The sequence below is a fragment of the Coccinella septempunctata genome, chromosome 6 (assembly GCF_907165205.1).
Source record: "Coccinella septempunctata chromosome 6, icCocSept1.1, whole genome shotgun sequence".
NCBI classification, from domain to species: Eukaryota; Metazoa; Arthropoda; class Insecta; order Coleoptera; family Coccinellidae; genus Coccinella; species Coccinella septempunctata.
In genome coordinates, this window is record NC_058194.1 from 29,801,517 (window position 1) to 29,825,533 (window position 24,017).

Consider the following 24,017-nt stretch of genomic DNA (forward strand, 5'->3'; position numbering starts at 1 on the left):
CAGAGCGAGTAGAACTAGAGTTTTATCACAGATCAGCTAGGGCTAATGGAGTCTGTACAAATTGGCAATTTTTGAATGAACGAATGACAAATGTCAACCACAAAAATCATGGGAAAAATTTGAATGCAATTTGTTCGAAAATGTATATGAATAGATAATTCTTAGTGTGGATTAAACGGAAAATCTACAGTTTTATGAATAGTTTGTTTATAAGATGTTTTTTTATGGTTTGTCTCGTTTCATAACCCTACTTCTACACAAACTCCTTTCGCGCCCCACCTTGGGAGCTGGGGCTCATAGAGTTGATTCCGAAAACTCCACTCCGTCAAGAACGAACGACAACTACTGACACTTTTTGTTCTGAAACTGCGTGCCCGAACGACACGGAACAAAAAGTGCTTATAGAGTCTACTGGCCGAACGCGACACAAAAGTGTCACAACCACAGACCAAAGATTATAGAGTAGGAAGATGGGAAACGACCCTACTAATCTAGTACTAAAAACCGACTACACTTTGGGCCTGTGTTTCACATACTGAGAAATTAGATGGCGCTGAAATCGTAATGTCAAACAGTAAAATTACAGTTGTCTGCTTTTTAATTTAAGGGCGCGAAATTCGAATTTCATTCCTTGTATTGGATTCGAATATCGACTTAGTCGAGACCAGAAAAAAAACATCCTGAGCGACAAAACAGTACCAGGGCTTTGTTTCGTGATCAGGATGTTTTTTTTTATGTAAACATTGTTTTGAATCAATTAATAATAATGAAATACTCTGTTAGATTTGCTATATTTTTATTCGAAATTTATGAAAAAATATGACAGAATTGAAGATTTTACAGGGTATATTCAAAGGTGAGGTTTTTTTTGACATGTACAACTGGTGAGAATAATTGTGTCGAAATTCTCACCTTTGAAAACACCTGTATACAAATAATACAGCTTTGAATAAAGGATACATAAGTACATATTGAATATTATATATCAAAGTTCTTATTTCTATGCAATAAATTTTTTTGAGGCAATAGAATGTGTTGAATTTGTACAATCTTTATCAGAAATCTAAATGAACAAATAATCGATATAGGTACCATATATTTTGCATTCCAAGGAGTTGATTGTTAATTTCAGTTTTCGGATCTTTCCATCACTTCTGGGGAAAGACTTGGAAGTACTCTACAGAGTGTGGGAACTTCTTTCAGGTACACTCGAAAGAATATCTGAAAAAGGGGAAGTTCTTGTAATCTACTTTCATAATAAAACAATTAATTCAATATATTGCATAAATTTTCTCATATATAAGATGATAATTCGTTCAATTATTTTTGTCACAGATATCTAGGATGACTTACCATCAGTATTTGTCGTACAACTTTCAATCTGCTTGCTTTCCATTTAATGTGACCCCTCCATGAACAGAATGCTTCCTGCATATAAAAAAGATATGCATTCAATATATGATAAATGAGTAATGAATTCAGTTATGCATTGCAGATATCTAGAAAGACTTACCATCAGTATTCGATGTATCAGTTTCAAACTGCTCGACCTCCATCGCATGTGGTTCCTTTGGTGACCCTTTCGTGCATGGGATGCTTCCTGCATACAGCAACTTGCGTGGATGAAAAGATTCAAATTGACATTAAGTAAAATGCAAAGATTATAGATTATAGAACCTAACTCTATAATCTTTGGTAGAATGTTCACTGCACATAGTGTAGCTTTTACTCAAGTCAATGTCTTGACGCCCGGAAAATTCTATCCATTTCAGAACACTGAAAATAAAAATCAATCAACATCCGAGTCACATGGTACCAGTTTCAATACTTACGATTCCATTTCCTTTGGTAAATTCAAAAAACTTATATTCGGAGAATCCCAAACGGCAGTTTCAACAGTTCTTCACCATACAATATTTTCCATACGACATTTTGAGCAAAATCTTTGATTTTGAAGTTTTCACTATATACACAAATAACATTGAAATAAGGTGACTAGAAAGAGCGAGTTGAACGAGCGCACAGAGGGGTAAATGACAAGTCTAGTCGGCCAAAAATATTTAAAAACCATTTTCTGTTGGTTCAAGTCTGTTGATTACGAAAAAAATATCATTAAAAATCTAGGACCTCTGGTATCAATCTTGCGAATAATAAACAATGAGTGAGATAATAGATACGATAATTCACCTCAATTTTAATTTATTTACGATTTATAATAAGAAAAAGGCAAACTCAATCATTCACCTGATGTGAAATTGATTTATTTCTTCTTAGTCGTCTGATTATTCACAACTTGCATAACTGTCCGAATAGAGAAGACTCTGAGGAGTTATTTGATTGGATGATTTTACCAAAAATGGCTTGCTTTTTTTCTTCGGTATTGGCCTCATGCCAGATGAGAAGCGGATTGAAAGTAAGATATCGATGTTACAAGATTCTCTTGAAAATTTTCGAGCAAAATTTATTCGATAGAGACTGAAATGTTTTACATAATGTTTAATATTCTTCTGCTGCTCTTCGGAATAATTATCTCGATTTACTAGACAATTTTCCAAAAATTCCAAATTCTTGTCGAAACTGGTCAACTGCTGGCTATCCCAAAGGTTGAAGAGGTTTTGTTTCATAATGGTGGTCACTCCAGATGGTCCTAAAATGACATTTTGTCTTTGACTAATGAAAATAGCTCCATATATAGAATCTATTTTCCGACCTCATTTTGAAATTCCTTGATTCCTCATTTAGATTAGCTGAAGAAGAAAAATCAATATTTTCCAAAGTGGCGGTTATTGGCGGCTATTGATTGAAAATCTATCTACTACATAACTTGAACAACCAATCATGTTAAAATGGTTATCGGGAGTCATCAGGAAGTATAACAAATGTCTCATCGAATGTTGAAATTCACAATAACAAGAAGCATAAAATAAAGAGAACCATATATTAATTTTTTTTATTGCTGCATCCTCTATTTTAATGAATAACATAACGCTATTACATAGATGCATACCTGGTCTCTCATAATCCATAATGAGATGGTCTTATAAAAGTTTGAGAGGTAACACAGGAAGCACGGAACTATGCATTGAAGGAGATATTTTTGATGCGTTAAAAAACTAATGTAATGCAACCGACAAGTTCAAACAAATTTTTTCGCTAATTGAAGATCAGGGAAAAACGATTTACGCCATTGATTCGAATCACCCACTATTCTAATTGACCATTCGGTGCAATTTTCCTATTTCTGATGCATTTTTGGAAACTGATTTTTGGCCGGCTAGATAATAACTTTACTCCACTGTGGAGCGGTACGAAAATCAAAACGTAAACAAAACGGCCATGTTGAAATATCTCCATGACATGCCAAATGGCCCTTGAATAAATATTTTAACCAGTCTTAGTATTTTAATACACAACGGAACCACCAGGCGGCGCTCACGCAAGTGTAGTCGCTTCGTTTCCCATCTTCCTTCTCTATAATCTTTGCCACAGACTAAATAAATACATGTCAAAATCGCAAAAAGAATGACTAATTTTTGGTATGTTTGCAATCATTTAAAAATTGATCCACATAAATTATAGTGTCACTGTTATCATCATCACTTATCATCAGGATTCAGGAAGTTGACAAATACTTTGCGTAGATTGATAGCATGTATACAGTTTTCAGTCTGGAAATTTTACTTCTTTTCGCCAATAATCAAGATATGTGAAGTATGATGGAACATGAAAAACCAATTTATCGTGGTAATTTACTTTTACCAGCTGCTGGAAAAATTTTATTGAAAGTAGGTGTACTAGATTACTAATCAAATTTTGTTTTGGATGAATTGATTTATTATGTTTTCGTTTGCAGAAATCCTGGCACCAAAAATATTGTATGTTATTCAAGTCAAGCAAATTTGGGATAGAACGATTGGAAATTTATGATGGGGCTGATTCAACTAAACAATTACATAAAATAATCAATTTACAAGATTGCATCAAGATAATACCTAGAAGCCCAACATGTTTTGCGATAACTACAAATTCTGCCCTTCATGAATTTGAAGCTCCATCAACTGGTTTGATGAAGGAGTGGCTGTCTTCTTTGCAGTCAGTTTGTTTCCCTGATGATTGTTCTAAGATCACTAGTGTGGAAGAAGATAATGATCTATACTGCCCATCAGGAGAAGGTATATTTAATGTGAAACTTCATTCATCTCCTGCTTCTACAAGATGTGGCTTAGAATCTAAGCAGTATTTACTAGTTTTAACTAACAACAGTGTGCAATTGAGAAACTGCCATGATAATAAATTGCTTTTCACTTGGCCCTACTGCTTCATTAGGAGGTATGGATATAAAAACGGGATGTTTACTTTTGAAGCAGGAAGAAAATGTGAGTCTGGCGAAGGAATATTTTACCTTCAACATTCAGATCAGCAAGAAATCTTTAGGTGAGTATTAATAATATCAGGCTATGAATGAACACATATTGATATTTTTCTAGATGTTTCTCATCAAAAATAAAATCTATGAAAAAACTTCTATCAAATGAAACATTCCCAACAATTTTCGATATGGATTCTTCATTTCATACAGCATTGAGTATGGAGGCTAGATCTAGGAGTCCCCTACCTTTATCTCTAGCTTCATTACCTTCAATGCATGATATTGAACAAAATTCATCTTCGAAACCTCCCGAGTTCAATGATTTACTGGCCAGTAAACTCAAGCCCATTGGTAGACCTATTCCAACTAAGCCTCCAAGAAAACACATTCCTCCCAAAGATGATGGCTCTAAGCAACTCTATGAAGCAGTTAATAAATATGATGAAATCGAATATATAAGTGAGGCTTGGAAGACCATGGGAGTTAATGACGTGACCCACAAAGAGGTTGTAGAACCTGAAGAGGAATACATGTCTTGGGGAGGATTAGATAAAAAAGCACCCAACAAGGTTACTACCACTATTCAAGCCCCCAAAGTAATTTTAGAACCTCAGAGTCAAGAGGACTATGATAAGCTAAATTTCTTTGGGTCCAAAAGCAAATTTAATAACTCGGGTAGCAGTTATAAGCAGGTCAAGGTCACCTCCAATGATTCACTGAATCCACCATCATTCAACGATTATGATGAAATCGAAGTTGAACATTTAGCAAAGGGCCTTGCTAGTGATGATAAAAAAATGGCCAAAAATTTCATTTCAGTTAAACCGTCCCTCCTTAAATCAAAAGACAATCAAATTAGTCACCAATTCCATAACAATGAACCTTATGCAATAATTAGCAAGCCAAAACAAGTCTAGTCTCAGATGTAATTCAAATTTGAAATTTTGATTCATGGTGAAAAGAAATTATTGCTATTAAAATTGTGCTCAAACTACTAATCCCCAAAATATGTATTATGAGAAAGTATTAAGTGATAGTAACTAAAATAATATTTCTATCATATTTATAAGAATACATTTTTACTGCCGTTCTTGTTAATGTTAAAAATAGAATGTGTGTCAAAACGAAAGTCGAATGTGCCTTATATTTTTATGTATAAAATTATATTTACCATTAATAAATATTTTTACCAACCAAACATTTTTTATCATTATAGAATGAATAAGTCTCATATCACATTATTTCATTTATATCAAATATATTAAATTATATACAGTAGAATATATGTTGAATATTGATTCTTAAAATATACACCTCAATTTGTCATTATAAGATTGCACATCTTTGCAATATAACTTACTACTTCAACATATTTCTTTCTGAATTGTCAAACGTATGGATTCCAATTGCTACCATCTTCAGGTACTAAATTATTTGTTACCAAAAGAACAATATCTATAATCCACCAAATTCCAACCCCACCTAGTGTTAATAACTTGCCAACAGCTGTTCCTGTTTGTCCTAAACAAAATCGGTCCATGCCAAGGAAACCGAGCAGAATACTATAGAGCAGTGTACTTGTGAAGTACTGGTCTGAATATTTTATGCAAGGAATTCCTTCCCTGAAAAATGTTCTGTTCCCAAAACATTCTATTCTATCTAAAACGGTACACAGCACTTTTGTTTTTTCCACGGCTTCATATTTCATACCACCAAATTTAACACAACCATATCCCAATTCATCCCTGGCAGTTATATTCCCTTTATGATCAACAGGATCCTGGCATTCAATGAATTCCTCAGGTAAAAAACTACACTTTACCAATGGTCCAAATGGGTCAAATTCGGTGTTATTAATCTCAGCTGTAGAAACACAAAAAAATAGGAACGAACTTGTGATAAACACTGCAGGAATCATGTCTTCCTATTTCATACAATTAATTGAAAACAAAGGTCTTGTTCATTCTTTCAAATTCTGTCAATATAACCAAAGTTTTTGATTTAACCATAGATTTGAGATTTGACTTGACATCACAGAACAGAAATTCTACACAGATAAGGGTCCGATTACATCTAAAACAATAAGGGTTGGACTACACCTTGAGATCTGGGTAAGTTAAAAAAACTTTCGGAAACCTGTTTATTATTAATTTAATTTCTAATATTTGGTAATAGCATTGTATAGGATGAGTAAGTATTCCCAATAACTTGGTTTTCTACTTCAGATTTCAGAGATAAATTGTCATTATTTTCAGTCGACTGCGATCTTCTCCATTTCGCTCTTCTGTTTTGGAACCAAGTCTTCACCTAAAATAAAACTACAATAAAACATTCGAAAACCAAAATTTCCCAAATATCAATACCTGCCTATCTGTTAATTTCAAAGTTTTGGCCAGACCTTTTCTGTCTTGTGGACTGAGATATTTGTGAGAGCTAAACTGTCTCTCTAATAAATCAGTTTGTTCCATTGAGAATCTTACTTGGCCCCCTTTCTTTTTTGAATAAATGTGTAAGTTTGAGTAAAATGATAGTGGTTGTTGTTGAGTTTCTCTTCTGATGATCTGATAATTTTGGTCTGTAATGATGATGCATTGGTGAAGATTGTTAAATTACAGAGTTAATATCAAAATATATTATTGATATTATTAAATACATCGTAGGGAAGGCACCTGAACTAATAATACGATTCCTATTAAACAAATAATTTTGATGAATGAAAAATGATTGTTGAAATTCCTGATGATGTAGCGATGATTCATAATACATAAATGGGGTAACCGCAATATTATCATGATGGTTTCCTCTTTTTCTGTTATTTATCTGAACTAATATGAATGATGTAATTATGGTCAAGATAATTCAATACATCCTGTCCAATAAAAATATTTGGATTATAATTAACGTATCCCCTATTAATTGACCACTCCACATCCGTATATTTTTAGATAGTTTATGTAAAAATACGTTTTGATTGAGGAAATAAGTAACGGAACATGGAATTTCAAACCACATTTTTGGTTGTGGAAAAACCTGTTGGATTCCCCAACTGAAATTTTCGGAAAGCGTCTCCAGTATGAACTTTTAGAAGGAATATTTGTTTTCAAAATGTGAATAAATGGCATTCAAATGGTTTTACGAAAATTCAAATTTAACGATATTTTGTAAATTATCGCTGCAAAAGGCTTAAGATCAAATATGGATTTGGAAAATGAGAGTCATTTCCAAATTGTACTCTCCATTTTTATTGAAATCGTGAATTTTCCGTTTTTATAACGGTACGAATTATCAAAAGGAAAATATCACTTCATGCAGGATGAGCTCAATAATTCATTTATTGTAAAAACCTTGATGTAAATTTCAATATGGCACTCATTAATCAAAAGCTTATAAATTGTTTTCCAACATACCTTTCATTCTACGATACAAGTCGTAATAATATTGATAAGTTTGCCACTGATCAAAGCAACCATAACTACCTCCATCATGGGAATACAATGGTACTGGATATACAATATTCCTCCCGGATTGAGTCAAATGGTCGTTTTTATAACCACCCCTATCATTTTGGCTTCGTTCAGCCTTAAGGATGTTCTCAATCAAGAAAGACATTTTCTCAGGTCCACCAGGTTTACACCCTGCCAGATATCTTCATATATTGAGCGTGTCTGATATCTTTCGGGAGTTTCCAACGGGGACATAAGCAATAGCCGCTCAATTGTTTTAATTGGCCGTCCTTATCTTTATTTGGTGGCTACAACTTCCGCCTAATTGCGAAATGAAATCTTTTCTAGATATCACTTCCTCGTTCCGAAGAGGTTTGCCCCAGATCAAGATACCTATCTCTTTCAAATCGGCTGATGAAGGTTCATTTTTCACAAAATAACCATCACGCCACCTAAAGAATATGAAAAATTGCTAATGTACCCCTAATTCGTAGAGGAGACCGCGCAAGAGGTAAAAAAACTCCTGGCCCTTGAGAGGAAACAGCTTAGTTTGGCGCAGGAGCACTGTTGAACATATTCTGTTCACCTGTAGTTGTAATCTTACAGAGTTTACGACATCCTAGAAACCCAACACATACTATTGCTTACTTCAGACTAGTGGCATTTTTGTCAGCGCCTTTCAAACTGCATGTGTAGCTTCAAACTCCTTCAAAATCATAATTTCTGAAGTCTTGATCGTGATTTTATACTTGAATCATTCATTCATTGCTGAATCTCGTTACCGAGGATAAATCTACAAAAAGATTGAAAAAACCGGACTATCGGTGAGAACAAACTTATATTTTCTTAGGACTACTTGCGACTGTGTGCCCTCCATTGACTGAAAGACCCAACCGTGACCGACAGATCCTTCCACACTCCGGGCATGGATAGTCACCAACCGTATCTGGCTGCCGCTGTATTCTTCTCGAGTCTCCATTATAACTGTTGACCAAAGACCTCCACTGTGATCTGTCTAACGCCAGTTGTTCCCAGTTATGATTTGCATTAACTGGTTTTATGGATTGATGCTATATATCCTTAAACCGCTTATACTGGCCCCCTGGTTTCCTAGCTCCCTCTGTGAATCAGCCATACAGAGCTTTTTTGGGGAGTCTTATGTCTTGCATCCTCAGAATGTGGCCGCTCCATCTGAGTCGGGCCCTCGTTACTCGAGTCTTAATTGTTATACAACTCGCGCGCTGCAAGACTTCTGCATTTGAAACTTTGTGGAACCATCTGATGTGCATTATTTATCTTAGATGACGTTGTTGCGCTTGTTCAAGCTGTTTAATATGTCGCCTGTAGGGCGTCCAGCTTTCGCTTCCGTAAAAAAGTGTTGGGTGAACCACTGCTTCCTAAACAGCTGTCTTGGTCATCAGATTGAGGTCGTGATTTTGAAACACTCTGCCCTTTAGCTTCCAGAATGCCCGTGATGCCGAATTGATACGGTTGTGGATTTCGGTGTCCAGGTTAGCCCCAGTATTTATGAAGCTTCTCAAGTATTTGAACTGCTCTACCGGTTCTAGAGTTTCATTCTCCAGTCTGATATGTCTTTGAAGGCTTTCTGGCGGACTTACCAGGATTTTGGTTTCGTCAATATTGAGTCTAAGGCCTTAAGCTTCGTATATATGACTTGAATAATTACGTCCAACGTTTCGACACGCATTCGGTAGTCATCAGGGTGGAATGTCTAGTTTCCAACCTAACGAAAGTTACCATGAATTACTTCTCAGTTCGAAACTGAGATCTGTATATAAAACTTATACGTCATGTCCGAATGTCTATTCGAAGCCCGAAGCATTTTTGAGGGGCGTTTGCCATTATGCATAACCGCTAAATACTTGCATTGATTTAACACAAAGACGAAAGGATGTAAAGACAGAATCTACTTCGAAGCATCTTTACATCCTTGGGGTGTTCCTAAAAAATTCTCAAAACTCAAGTCATATAAGTATTTAATGGAAAAAAAGGATGAATGTACAAATGAACATTTTAAAAACTAAAAAGTGTTTCAATGATAATGCCAGTGAAATGTACTCAGGATTCCACATACATCTAAAATACTTCGACTATAAATTCATCAAACAATGAAGAATCAGCTATTTCACAGTTAATATCCTCTTTACATCGAAAAAGTCTCAAATCTTAGAAAATAATCGTCCTAACATTTACAACTTATTTTTAATCAATATATCATATCAATAAATATCTCTCTCACTTATCAGATTCCTTTGCGGTTTCATTCGATTCTGTCTTGATTACTTTACCGCTATCACCTAAAAAAAAAAAAAAATTCAATCAACAAACGTTCCAAGCTTCAAAATCGACCAACTCACTTTCCGAACCCTCCTGCTCTCCACCGGAGCGGCGCCTCTTACGTGCAGACCTGTCCCTTCTGAACACCTTCTGAGGCGCGGGCAGAGGATCCATTCCCAAAACCTGCAAATCGAATTTTCGATCAGAACGTCCGAGAATCCCTCCAAAGGCGTCAACCTACCTTATAGATTTGCCTGTACGCGATCAATCTGAGCGCGTATTGCGACGAACACGTGAGATCTTCCCTCTGTTGAACGGTGAGCGCGGCCGCCGCGTCGGGGCTGTCTTTCTCGCAGGGATCTCCCAGTCCGGGACCGCCGGGCAACAGGAGCCCACTGGCCACCGCCTCCATGACCCTTCTCAAGGCGTCGCCGGGCGACAGCTGAGCACCGCCGGGCACGGACGAGATTACCTTTTCAGCCAACAATTCCATTGCCTGAGGAAGGGAAAGATTAGATTTGACATCTCCAATTAGAAAGAAGGAAAAAAAAAGAAAAAAAAAAAAAGAAAAAAAAAAAAAAAAAAAAAAAAAAAAAAAAAAAAAAAAAAAAAAAAAAAAAAAAAAAAAAAAAAAAAAAAAAAAAAGGAAAAAGAGAAAAAAAATTGAAAAAAAGAAAAGAAAAATGAAAAAGGAAAGAAATATGAAAAAGGAAAGAAATGAAAAAAATATAAAGGGAAATAAAAAGAAATAAAAAAAAAGAAAGAAAAATGAAAAAAAATTAAAAAAAAAAAGAAATTTAAAAAAAGGAAGAAAAAAAAAAGAAATTTAAAAAAATGAAAAAAAAAAAAAAACTCGCAAACGACGATTACTCACCCACGAACTTAAAGGCTGCCATGTAGGAACCCTCTGACACAAATCTCTCAAGATACGAATAATAACTACACAGGAGTGTAGACCCAATGCTCTTGCCTAAAAATTCAAACGAATGAGGGGACGGCCGAGATAAACGAGGAGTTTTCTTAGGGGTTCTACTATATTATCAACATAATACATGTGCTACAACAAAAAGTAGGAAAAATAAAATCTAGTCAAAAATGATCATCAATTTCAATTGAAATAAACTGAATGTTTTTAATCGTAGAACCCCTGTTCAATGAGACGATAGTTTTTTCCACTTAAAATCACTACAAGTGTTATAAATAGAGAGAAAAATGAATTTAAACTTTAATTCCACGAAAAAAAAAGGTTAATTTGAATGGATGGAAAAAACTTTACATACTCATTCGATCAAATGTGGTAAAAAAAAATCATAAATATATCCGGTTTCTTTTTTCTCTTTCGTTTGCCGAATTGAACTGACGGGGATGAATAACTATTACCAAATATACACATTTTAACACGCGGTAACAAGTGCGCACGGTGTGAGAAAAACACAAACCTGGAACCATTTGGTATGTCTGAGGGCTGCCAGCGCCTGGAGACATTTTCCACGTGCTAGTACATCCCGGTCCAACCCGCCGCTCGCAGCTTCTAAGACATCAGAAAAAGGGTGTTTGACCATCGTACACTAAACAATCCCGGGACGATCCGATTCCGAACATACTTTACGCGTCGTGTATTTTTTTTTTTTTTTTTAATTCATTTCGACCAGATCAACGCGGGATGAAATATATTCGGATTCGAATCGCCTAGGATTGAATAGTGCGAACGTTTGATCAAAAATCCTTATACTACACCACCTAGAATCAATACTAAACTTGCACAGTACATGAGATAAGTATTGGACCAATTTAAACCGTGGAAGTAACAATGAGAGTGAAGATAATAAAACCTTACTCTTTCTAATCAAGTAAATCTTCTTCGTTTCTTTCATTGTATCAGTATACACAAACGCTTGAACGCCATATTTGTATTCAATGACACAAATACACTGCGCAAAAAAATTAACGCACATTATGGAAATCTCAAATTTATTCTACAACTGAAGGTGTTCTCAATGATAATTATTTTTATCAGAATTATGCATGCATATGTTATCCACTTTCAACGGTTTTCTTCAATACACATGTTTTTTCCCAGTAGGAATAAAAAAAGATGATATTATCAGATTTTGAACGTATTGGCTCCATTCTAAAATCAGTTGTTCTCGATCAATTCTAGTGATCAATAGTTTTTCTTTCGTTTGATTTTCTACACTCGATCGCTATGCAACGCGAAACACGCAATTCGACCCAAGAGGAATGTGCCCAAGCCGTAGTTTTGTGAGAAGAAGGGTGGACGTACACAAGAATTACAGAAAGGTTTGGAGTTTCCCATACAAGTGTGTCCAGAATGTTGCAGCGATTCAGGGAAACAGGTATGAATGTCCGAAGACCAGGACAGGGTAGACCACGGGTAACAACTGCCATTCAAGAACGTTACTTGAGAGTTTCTTCGTTGAGATAACGGTTTGCAACCGCTCGCCTCCTTCAACTTCAGCTTGAGCAAACTCATGAGGTGCAAATTAGCACTCAGACAATAAGAAATAGCTTCAGAGAATATGATTTGAGGCCTCGTGTCGCGGCAAGAGGCCCAGCTCTTACCCCAGCCCATCGAAGGGCGCGTTTGGATTTTGCGAGAGAGCATATCCATTGGGAAGAGGCCGATTGGGAAAGGGTTCTCTTCACAGATGAGTCTAGATTCTGCCTCTACCATTGTGATCGACGTTTCCTTGTATACAGACGTCCACATGATAGATATGCTCAGTGTAATTTCCTGAATACTACTGGTTTCGGGGGAGGATCGGTTATGGTATGGGGTGGAATATCTTTGACTACTCGCACACATCTAGTGGTCGTTGATAATGGAGCTATGAATGCTGATAAGTATATAAGGAACATTCTTGAAGAGCATGTAGAGCCATTTGCCCCATACATTGGTGAAAATTTCATTTTTATGGCCGATAATGCCAGACCCCATCGTGCGCGCATCGTTCAGGAGTACCTTGAAGAGGTTGAAGTCTCTCGAATGGAACGGCCAGCAAGAATTCCAGATCTCAATCCGATTGAGGAGGTTTGGGACAACCTCAATAGAAGGCTGAGAAGTTCAGAAAATCATCCAGCTACTCTTAATGACTTAGGAATCCAACTCGGAGAAATCTGGGAAGGATTAGATCAGAACATTTTAAGATCGCTCATTTTGAGTATGAACCGTCGTTGCCGAGCTGTAATTAACGCAAGGGGTGGAAATACCAAGTATTAAATCACTTATCAGCATTTCACTATTATGAAAATTGTTCATTTCTCTTCTTTCACATAAGATTCGGAGAAATCCTGAATTTTTCTTCCATTTAATGTGTCTTGTTTCGTTCAAAACCTTCCCGAGAGAACATAAAAAATAAGTTATAAAGTCAATGTAGAGTTAACTTTCATTAAAATTGAGATTTTCAGAATGTGCGTCAAATTTTTTACGCAGTGTAACTTCGACCCAACCGAGAATCTTCGACGGAGAAGAGTCAAAACACGATTTCGCCAATAGAACGGGATGGAGTCCGTTTTATCGACGAAAACACAAATGGATTATCGTCTTCTCGTTTCGGGAATGATCGAAGATTCGGAGACGAAAGGTCGAAGCGATTCGTGCCGTTGCGATGTTCGCTTCTGCTTCCAGGAAGAATCAAACCATTCGGAAATTCAACATTACTGATACAGAGAAGTCTTGCTTGAATGTGACTGACGACTGAAAAACTAGAAATGTCCAATATTTATTAATGACGATCAAGGTTTAAGCTGTTCATCTTTCGAAATCAACTGCTGCAAATATTAATTCTTCTCTGATTATAAGCTAATACACAGGAGTGAAATTTTCTTTAATACATCAATGCTGAAATAATTCAGTTCGGTTAATCAACATCACAACGAATAAATCAAACCAACGGTCGGCAAAAAACTTGATACTACTACAGATCAAACGTGTCAACATTAAATTTAAAAGCGCATTCATTAGATTTAATTCAGTATAAGCATTTATCATTACTATATTGAGCGGAAATGCGAAAAAGGTATATTGAAAGATATTTGGGTGAAATTTTGAAGTCAGAATTGTTGCAGTAAAAAATCTTGAAACTTTTCATGGGCTTACTCCCTTAACATTTGAAACTCAAGGAATAAAAAATTGTTTGCTATAAAAAACCTTTGTGAATGCCAAAATCGACAAAAAATATCTAGCTAACACTTTGCAATTTAACCGTTATAAAGTGACAATAAAAAGAGATGAAGTTTATGTAAAGGCACAGTGCCCTTTAGAAGTATCTGGAAAACCAAATGAAATTTATTCTGAAAATCTGATCATCATAATGAATATTCTAGTAGTAGAATTGTTGTTTACCGTTTTCTAAATAGTTTTTTTCGAACGATACCAGTCCTTAGGCGTTGAAATAATGTTACCAACTAATAATATCAGAACAATATAATATCATTAGTTGGCAACATTATTTCAGAAATTTACCTTCAACAACCAATTTAATCAATTTTATTCCCAGTGTTTCAGAGATTGGAAGGGAAAACCCGTAAAGTTTCAAAAAAAAAAAATTGCCTCATAAGCATTAAAAAAAAAAAGGAAAAGCCTAAACAAAGTATCAACATAGATCTCTCGCAATCAGCAACTCTTAAATAATCAATAGTAGCAATTTATTAGAAAATATGATGAAACAGATTTTTTTGCTCGAAACGAAAACTGAACAAATTGCCATCAATCAATTGTCACACATTACATTCCACGGAAGGAATTCAAAGGGAAAATTTGCATGAAATCAGCTTAAACCCCATGTAAGACCGCAGTACTGTACTCGAATCATTTTCCACCTCACCTAAATTTACCCTAACCTAAATTTACCTTGGTCCCTCATGACGGGGCTAGTCAATTGAACGAGTACAGTCAGATTGTCCCCGGTGACGGTCAGACCGGCCTCGGCGGCGTTCAGGGTGACCGTGTACACGACCTCCGGCGCCACCTCCTTCAAAAAGCCCGGCAGTAGACCAACGACCTTCCTCAGCAACGTCAGGGTGGGCTTGTCGTCGCAGAGCACGACCAGCTCGACCTTGTTGTCGCCCCGCAGCAGCAGTCCCTTGGCGAGGTGGCCCACCCGCATCACGCCCTTGAGCATCCTGTTCGCGTCGCGATTTTGTTGGAAGGAGAATCTGAAAATTTTCCCATTCGGTCACACAACAAAATTGAAATTGACCGGGTATTTTTCGTGTCAATTCCGCTACCGGCGAAATTGATCATGATTTAATCGATTCCTAATCGAGGTGCGAAATTATTTAGTTTCGCAAGGGTCTGGCCAACGAGAATATAAAAAAATCGGGTTGGAATTCATCTTGCATCATTGGATGTTCGTATTAATTTGATACCCCAATTACCCATTCGAAATGATGTGAATTTTTGAAAAAAAAAATCAGAAAAAAATATTTAGAAAATAATTCAAAAACAGAAAAAGTGAAGAAAATATAAAAATAACATTGAAAGGAAAAAAATTGAAAAGAAAAAAAAAATAGAAAAATAAAAAAATCGAAAAAAAAAATTAAAAAGAAAAATGAGAAAAAAAGATAAAGAAAAAAAAAAACGAAAAAGAAAAAAAAACGAAAAAGAAAAAAAAACGAAAAAGAAAAAAACGAATTAAAAAAGAAAAATTGAACGAGAAATGAATAAAACGGAAAAAATATGAAAAGAAAAATGAGAACGAAAAAATAAAAAGAAAAAAATCTAAAAATAAAAAATTGAAAAAAATAAAATAAAAAAAATTTCTTAAAATTTGGAGAAGAAAAAATTGAAATGAAAAAATCAAAAAAATTAAAAAGAAAAATGAAAAAAAAAAAGATAAAGAAAAAAACGAAAAAGAAAAAAACGAATTAAAAAAGAAAAATTGAAAAAATGAATGAATAAAAAGGAAAAAAAAATGAAAAGAAAACTGAAAACGAAAATATAAAAAGAAAAATGAGAAAGAAAAAATAGAAAAAATTTCATTCAGTCTGTATAGCGCGTCACTATTTCACGAAGAGAACGATAAGTATTTTTCGTGTCAATTCCGCTACCGGCGAAATTGATCATGATTTAATCGATTCCTAATCGAGGTGCGAAATTATTTAGTTTCGCAAGGGTCTGGCCAACGAGAATATAGAAAAATCGGGTTGGAATTCATCTTGCATTATTGGATGTTCGTATTAATTTGATACCCCAATTACCCATTCGAAATGATGTGAATTTTTGATTAAAAAAAAAGGAAAAAAATAATAAAAAAATCATTTAAATAACAGAAAAAAAGAATAACATTGGAAGGAAAAAGGGAGAAAAATTAAAAAATTGATATGAAAAAATACGAGAAAAAAAAGATTAATTGAAAAAGAAAAAATGAAAAATTTGAAGGAAAAAATAAAAAAGAATAACATTGAATAAAAAAAGAGAAAAAAATTGAAGGAAAAAATGGGAAAAAAATTAAAAATCAAAAAAAGAAAAATCGCAAAAAAAAAAATAAAAAATTAAAAAGAAAAAATTCTGATACTCACAGTTGATTATCGCTGCCGTCTTTTTTGAGCTGCGTCTCGCCGGATTTGCCGTCCAATTCGGCCTTCGCCCCGTCGACCTTCGTGACCGACGAATCGCTGGGCTTCTCCTCCGCCAACTGGTCGCTGACCATCTTGAGGGCGCGTTCCGTGTGCGACACGATCCTCTGTATGGCCTGGAGCTCCTCCTCCTTCGGGTAAATTTCGGTGTGTCTCGCCATTACGTGTCTGTCGTCACTGGATTCGGCCCTCCTTAGAGGCATACCCTTGAAAAAATCAAAGGAACTCTCGTATGATAATCCGGAACGGACCACCGATTGACCGATGACTGTTGAGAATTTGAAGGCTTGTCGGAAGTGTGAAATTATAGGCGGTCGAGAGGTCGCGACCAACTATCTTGGATTTTCAACCGTTTCTATTTAGCAAACTCCTTTGTCACACACGTCAGTGGAACGTGTGTGGGGTTTTTGAGATGCAAATATTGAAGTGGACAAAAAAAAAAATAAAAAAATAAATAAAAAGATAACAAAAAAAACTTACAGGCGGCGGAGCACCACCAGGATATACCCTCCCCCTCGGGAACGGCATATTTCCATGTCCATACATAACCATGTATTCTTCTTCATATCGTCTACGATCCTCCCAGTATAACCTTTCTTCCTCGTCACCCTGCATGTTGTTGTAATGTCGCCTGGTCCAAAGTTCTTCTCTTATAGCCTAAAGGGGAGACAGGAGCATGTTAAGAAATCGAACAAAAACATGAATAAATAAAAAATTATGCATAAATCTTAAGCCGTACACATGTCAATTTTGCTGCAATCAAAATCAATTACGATATAATCAATTTCTATTTCAGGTGCAAAATTACTTACTTTCGCAAGGGTCTGGCCAACGAGAACATTAAAAACTCTGGTTGGAATTCATCTTGCAAATATTTCAAAATAGTCATCAAATTACGATGAACTTTATTTGAATCGAATAAGGACGTTTAAATTGGTCAAAGCGGATTGTTGTCTATAATAATAACAGCAAAAATTACATTAAATTATTCATCCATTTCTAAGGAACTACAAGAATGCAAAAAAAAAATTGATACTCGAGGAGAAAAAGTAATCAAACACTTAAAAGAATCGGATCTGTGAATTTCTTTCATGTTCAAGTTTGCAAAACCCAAAATATGACTACCTTACAATGATTTGGAGTGAAGTAACTTGTTTTAATTTAACGACAAATAAAAATTCAAGGAAGTTCATTCTCTTCAATGAATGGAACATTTGTCGTAGTCGGGAAAAAAATTAATGAATCCTTATCGGAAATATTCCATAAAAATGGGAGGTTAGATAAACTTGAGTCATCGACTTACGATTCTACGTGCCTTTTCTTCTTGAATCCTCCTCTGTTTCAGAGAAGGCTTGACGTCCACAACTAGCTGTGGATCCACTTTCTTTTTGTACTGCAGCCTATGACGTCTGCCTTTCATGTGCATCTCTTTTGCATTGGGGTCATTGAAACGGCATTCGCAAAGTTTGCAATTAAAGCTGATAACCTGGAGAGAATATTTCGAATTTAGCAATAAATAGAAATTACTTGATCAGTGTATTTCATGAAACTATGTAATAACACTTTTGTCCTGTATCTGATCTTCCTTTGATTACACCATATAACGGATGGTTAATCATACACATGAAAAGACATTGCTGTTCCCACTACGAGCACACTGTTGCCACAACATGGAAATGACAAAGCCGGCTTATTTGTGTGGGGTAATTTCAAGTTTGCGAGAGTGCCCTTTAAACTGACCTTTCCATCGTCGCTCTTGATTTCCTCGATATAATCCTGGCCCACTGGTTGAATATCCGGCTCCGGTGTCTCTTCCACCTCTTGGTCATCCTTATTATCGCCATTACCTGCGGGCATGCCCAGACCGCCTGATTGCACAAAGTTTATCTTTGGAGCCGTTGAGACAGACTTACGAGCACCTCCTATCACCTCTGGCTCTTGAGGTGGTATGGGTTTTCCCAATTTCGTGTGAAGCAGAACTACCTTCTGATGTTTGGCACCCCTGATGTGGGCAGCGTAGGCGTCGTTTCCTGTCAATTCAAATATCTCGATATACGGTTGGCGTACAGAATCTTCAACTATTTCATTATTTCATCGGACACAAGTAAAAAAAAATTTTAAATCAAACTGTATCCCTAACCTGTACAGGTTACGTCACAAAGTTGACATCTGAGCGAGTTTCCAGCACGGTTTTGACTGGTCACGGCAACTGATGCGGTCATTTTGGTTGCAGCTTCACGTTTCTTGTGTTTCTGGCCTTCTAAATGTTCCCTGTATGTTTGAGGTCCGGCGCAGCTATAAAGAAAACGCAAAAATTGGTTTTACAATTGTTAAAATCTGAGATTGATGTACATAGCCACAATTTTTTAATCAGACAATAAATAAGTAAGATGTCAATTTTGTTTCGAATTAGAAATGATTACAATTAACCAATCCATGAGAAGAAACAAGATTTTATGCTTTTGCAAGGGTCTGGCCAACATGAGCATAGAAAACTCAGGTTGGAATTCATCTTGCGCATAGAAACGCTTATACCCGCTCAAGAATTATTTACATCTGTGGACAATCGAAATCATGTTGGTAATAGGCCATCGAGTAAGATTTTTTTTAGTTGCGGAATTTAGGTTGGTATTGGGAGCGACCACTGACCCATAGAGCAAGTCTTTGCCCCGACCAAAGATATTTTGAAGTTTATACTGTTCATGTTTTTGGTTTAACCAAAGAAAGTGCGAAAAAAATGTATAACTTTTAAATGCCCATTTGTTAGCCACAAGTACCCCTTCAGTTCAAATACACTTCTATGTTATGCTTATACACATGTATATTTAACGTTTATGAGTGAAACTCATATCAGTGATTATTCATTATGAAATAATAGGCAGAGTCTGGACTTCCAAAGCCCACTTCGATGACAATAATTCTGGAATCAAGTATAAATTAAATTGAGAAGTAACCAACATCAAAACTGAAGTCTGCCGTCAATTTTAACTGAAAAAGTAGTCATAGAAATATAGACGCAGCTATTTAATCAGAATTCGTGAAATAATCCACAAGCACCATGTTGAAGAGCTTGAAAATGATCAACTTGTGACGTGGCTCTTAAGGAAATAGAGTTTCCATAGAAACTGACTAGCATTTACGAGTTTTTATAAGTTATTATCACTTTGTGACCCGTTCCGAAAAATTTCTGCAAATTAATGAAGAATCTTTAAGAAAATGGACTAAAATTCACAAATATCTGGAGTTTACCCAATAGCACGATACTATTTCCGCATATCTTGAAGTGATTCTTTATTAATTCCACTAGATTCTATGCCAAGTTTCATTAGTTCTTCAGATAGTTCACAGAGCGCGGTGAACACGATTCATAGAGCATAGGGTGACAATTTCAGACCACAGTAATAATGAATTTCATTGTATTTCTTTAGTTTTCAAGCTAATCGTCAGGGAAAGATGGATTTACTCGACACATAAAAAAAAACGTACCTTATTTTGCAAACATCGCAGTAGTGAAGCTGTTGAGGTTTCGGCGGCGCCTTCATGCGCATGTTCTTTATGCCTCCGGCTCCTCCCTTCTTGTAACCCTGCCAACCGACAGCCTTCTGTTGATTGGCCGCGGCACCGGTCTGTTGCGCCACATACATGGTAGCTGCGGAATAAAGAGCCGCATCGTATCCTGAATATGTCGTTGTCGAATTAGCTTCTAGGACAAAGGATATGGCAACGTACAGATATGTTTTGTTAGTCTAGAGGGCGGACGGGGAGGGAGGTAGGTTCTGCGGGGTGTTTTCGGGAACGTCCGACACAAACGTCATAATTTCGATTGGCATATAGACGAGGATGACGAAAAATCCCGAAAGAATATCAAGAAATGCTACATCGAAGAGCCTGATGATCTACAAGTCAGAAACTCACCTTTTACAACAATTCGAATGATTCAATGAATAATGAACCATTTGAAATACTCATTAATGGTACCACATATCATTAGTTTTTGAGTTTCAACAACTTTCTCTACGCAAAACCGTCCGATCGCTAAGTTACCCATCCATTTACAGTTAAGACGGAAATAAAAAAAAAAAAATCGACCAATCGGATTGACGACGAATGTGGGGGACTGTGGGGGGTAGCAAGAAAAATCTGACAACCTACGTTTGGCTTGTGTGGTGGGCTGGGCCGCTATTGTGGTTTGAGCCGTGTAAGTGGTCTGGTAACCTGCAGGATTCGCCTGGTAGGTTCCACTGTATTGAGCAGGTTTAGCAGCGGCTGCAGTCTGAAAAATGAAGTTTTCATCAGCCCTATGTCCTGAATTTCGATGGCTGTAGCCGCATGTTTGAAAAGTATCAGCTAAATTTGAAAATCGGCGTATTGCCCCTCAAATTTTAAATAATTTTGATTTCTTCAAATGGAACTTACGACAGCCTGTGCTTGAGGTTGTGCAGTAGCTGGCCTCTGAGTATACGTAGTAGCATATGTTGCAGTTTTAGCTGCGGCCGTCTGATCGTAACCTATTGGAAAATTTTTTCTGCTTTAATTCATCACACAAACTGATTAATTTTTGATACGAGAAATTTTAGCAAACTCTTTCATTGTTACAGTTAATATTCCCTAAGTTGTTGTAACTCAAAAACTAATTTAAACATCGTTATTGCTGAGAAAACCATTTAATGGTCAGTGTTCTATCTGTATCTAATCTATCTATCTATCGTTCAACTGAGCGTTCAGATCATTTCCGAACTGGTGGGAAATAGGTGGGATCATGAAAGGATGGTATGACTACGCCCCCTTCGCTCCAAATTATTCCGTCTGCTCACATATTAACACCTGCCTGAGTGAGAGGCAACAAGCATCCTCGAAAATAATCCTTTGTCCTTGAAAGCATCCGCTTATACACACTAAATGGCACAAAGGTGTCACCAAGCACTTACCTTCAACATGAATCTTTAGCAAAAACAGTAAATCAAAGGGCAAAAAATAAAATTCCAAACACCGAGATGAAAATTATGAAACAAGTCTGCCAAACTTTAAATTAGAAGATCCTTATTCCATGAACACCTTCAGAAAAATGTTAAATTTGGAAATAATCAAACAAATAAGCAATATAAAATTTTGATGATTGTTAGACAGAATTTTCATCTTCAATAAAATCATGTACCTTCTAGGGCGTAAATTATAAAGTTGATCAACGTAAGTCAAGGTAAGTGCATAGTAAATTCCAAGAGATTGATAAGAGGAGTCTGAAAAATGCAGCAAATGTAACTATTAAACATAAAATCTAAAGTGTAAGGGCCATTTGAGTAAATGGCCCATTTCAATTCAAAAATTTTGAATGGTTGAGGTTCACTGGTGTGAACAAACCCCACCTACTCCCTATGCACTTACACCAACTTACCTCCTTTCAACTTATCTTTCTATAAAAATGATTGTTACTTAAGAAATCAAATATACATAGGGCATGAAAATTTCTGTTATTTGATTTCAAAGGCTAGAGTGATATTCATAAAAACTTGAACTTAAAACAGACTATTTCCACAAAAATGAGTTCTTAAATCACGACATGTGTTTCGCTATCACTATAGCATCTTCAGGTAGGTGAAGGTGAACGTGTCGTGGTTTGAAAACTCATTTTTGTGGGAATCATACAATGTTTCAAGTTCAATTACGGATTTTCATCAAGTATCGGCCACATCAATCTTATAAATCTAATGTGGGTATATTCGCATCATGCACTTCAATGACGTGCAAAAATTCAGACGAATAAGTGCATGCTATGTATTTCATTAGAAAACGGAGAACTTTAGCCCTAGAAAATTGGATAATTAATTTTGATACAAATGATTATCAACATGGATAACTGGAGGCTCCATGGCCTTCATAATCAGTGATAATTGACACTCGAAACCCTTTGCTCAGTTGACTAATCAAAACTGAAATTGTTAGTTCAAAATTAAAATCCAGCTGATAAATATACTGCTATTTTTCTATAATTGAATGAACTCCTACACCTCTAACACTTTTTATATTTGTCAGTTTCAACTTTATCCTTCACCTTAGAAGCACATGATGAGTATATTTGCTCTTCCTTCAACTCTAATAGACAATTTAGTATTTTAAATTTCTACTCAACAGAAAAAGATTCAAGTGATTTCATACTGGCAACTGAGCAACCATAAAACGGTTGTCCAAGTAGTTTTTAGAAATCTACCAGCAATCTTATCAATTTCTGCAAAACAACTGCGAGATACTGATTAACAGAAAGTACTAGTATTAATCTTACCGTAACCGTATTCATAAGCTGGTGTAGCGCCTGTGCTTACTGCAGCATAAGTTGCTCCAGGGGCTGCAGCTGCCGCAGCAGCTTGATAAGCAGCTGTATCATATCCTGCAGGTCTCTGAGTGCCATAGGTAGCTGCTGCAGCAGTTGCTGGTGCAGCTACAGCATAACCTGCCTGACTTGCCGCCTGATATGCAGCTCCTGTGGCTTGAGCGCTGTGAAAAGAATGCACTTTATAAACAACTTATGATTCAATCAATCTGCAAGCTGATATAGTTATTTAATTTAAAACCGCCTATGAGTAAATTGAAAATTCTAGGGTACTACAACTAAACGAGAAGTCAGGAAGCTCACATTCCAAAATAATAAAGTGACTACATGAAGAATGGGAGTATTGTGAATCAGAAAATCCGCACACCCAGAAGTAGCAAAAATTGAAATATCGATCGTACAAACAAAATGCCGGCGCCATTTATCCAAGGACGCCGGTTGTGCAAATAATTACAAATTGAGATTTTCGTCGTTTTAAATTCCGATCTACAGTGATTATGTTAGCAGTAATTTTGATATATCTAGCTACGAATCAAATCTAAATTTATCAATTACCTATATTGAGTTCCACCATGTGTAAAACCAAAATAATTGTTCGTGGCCATTTTACAACACTACTTCTCTGACAGCCTTCACGGAACAAGGACGACGCCAAGTGTCTCAAGTAGAAACTACAAACTTCTGCCGGAAATGCACAGTGCATCAACGCGGCAAATTTGAAATTATTCCAACGCGCAAGGTGACGGGATGCAAAAATTTTTCAAAGAAGTTTGAATCAATTTTGCTCGTTCATCATACATTCTTATGATGTTCGACAATATCATTTAATTGATTTTAAATTCATTAATAAATACCAACCTCTTCTGATCATACACAGTCATAGAAGCAAAGAGAAACCAACTCTTTACTCTTTGATAGAAGTACGTATGTGTTCTGTGTTACAAAATGACAAATGAAAAGACAGAGAGACAAATACACAAAA

At 36.0% G+C, this 24,017-nt stretch overlaps 4 protein-coding genes across 12 annotated transcripts; 1 reads left to right on the plus strand and 3 right to left on the minus strand.

Annotated features, from left to right (window-relative positions):
• Positions 1-3,491: 3,491 nt before the first annotated feature.
• Positions 3,492-5,567, plus strand: LOC123315218 (docking protein 3). Its single transcript, XM_044900828.1, has 3 exons — positions 3,492-3,785; positions 3,854-4,434; positions 4,488-5,567. Exons 1-3 carry the CDS (start codon positions 3,714-3,716, stop codon positions 5,284-5,286), a joined length of 1,452 nt encoding a protein of 483 aa, XP_044756763.1. The 5' UTR covers positions 3,492-3,713; the 3' UTR covers positions 5,287-5,567.
• On the minus strand, positions 5,505-6,377 carry LOC123315219 (TM2 domain-containing protein CG11103). The gene has a single exon (XM_044900830.1). It carries the CDS (start codon positions 6,285-6,287, stop codon positions 5,757-5,759), a length of 531 nt encoding a protein of 176 aa, XP_044756765.1. The 5' UTR covers positions 6,288-6,377; the 3' UTR covers positions 5,505-5,756.
• A 118-nt stretch (positions 6,378-6,495) lies between these two features.
• Positions 6,496-8,071, minus strand: LOC123315385 (hematopoietically-expressed homeobox protein hhex). Of its 2 annotated transcripts, none has more exons than XM_044901052.1 (3): positions 7,777-8,071; positions 6,737-6,944; positions 6,496-6,676 (listed from the first exon to the last, which is right to left on the minus strand). In XM_044901052.1, exons 1-3 carry the CDS (start codon positions 7,976-7,978, stop codon positions 6,673-6,675), a joined length of 414 nt encoding a protein of 137 aa, XP_044756987.1. In that variant the 5' UTR covers positions 7,979-8,071; the 3' UTR covers positions 6,496-6,672. The 2 variants fall into 2 exon arrangements, with proteins under 2 accessions (XP_044756987.1, XP_044756986.1); XM_044901051.1 differs by having other exon boundaries at positions 6,733-6,944.
• Positions 8,072-9,792: 1,721 nt separating this feature from the next.
• Positions 9,793-23,732, minus strand: LOC123314980 (zinc finger RNA-binding protein). 8 transcript variants are annotated; one of them, XM_044900483.1, is made up of 17 exons: positions 23,591-23,655; positions 22,988-23,199; positions 21,127-21,218; positions 20,863-20,983; positions 20,197-20,413; positions 18,851-19,005; positions 18,624-18,740; positions 18,451-18,557; positions 18,014-18,196; positions 17,191-17,367; positions 16,654-16,916; positions 14,984-15,288; positions 11,550-11,641; positions 10,985-11,080; positions 10,352-10,606; positions 10,191-10,293; positions 9,793-10,130 (listed from the first exon to the last, which is right to left on the minus strand). In XM_044900483.1, exons 1-17 carry the CDS (start codon positions 23,638-23,640, stop codon positions 10,069-10,071), a joined length of 2,607 nt encoding a protein of 868 aa, XP_044756418.1. In that variant the 5' UTR covers positions 23,641-23,655; the 3' UTR covers positions 9,793-10,068. The 8 variants fall into 8 exon arrangements, with proteins under 8 accessions (XP_044756418.1, XP_044756413.1, XP_044756417.1 ...); XM_044900478.1 differs by having other exon boundaries at positions 18,451-18,740; positions 23,591-23,732; XM_044900482.1 differs by having other exon boundaries at positions 18,451-18,740; positions 20,197-20,359.
• Positions 23,733-24,017: the final 285 nt, after the last annotated feature.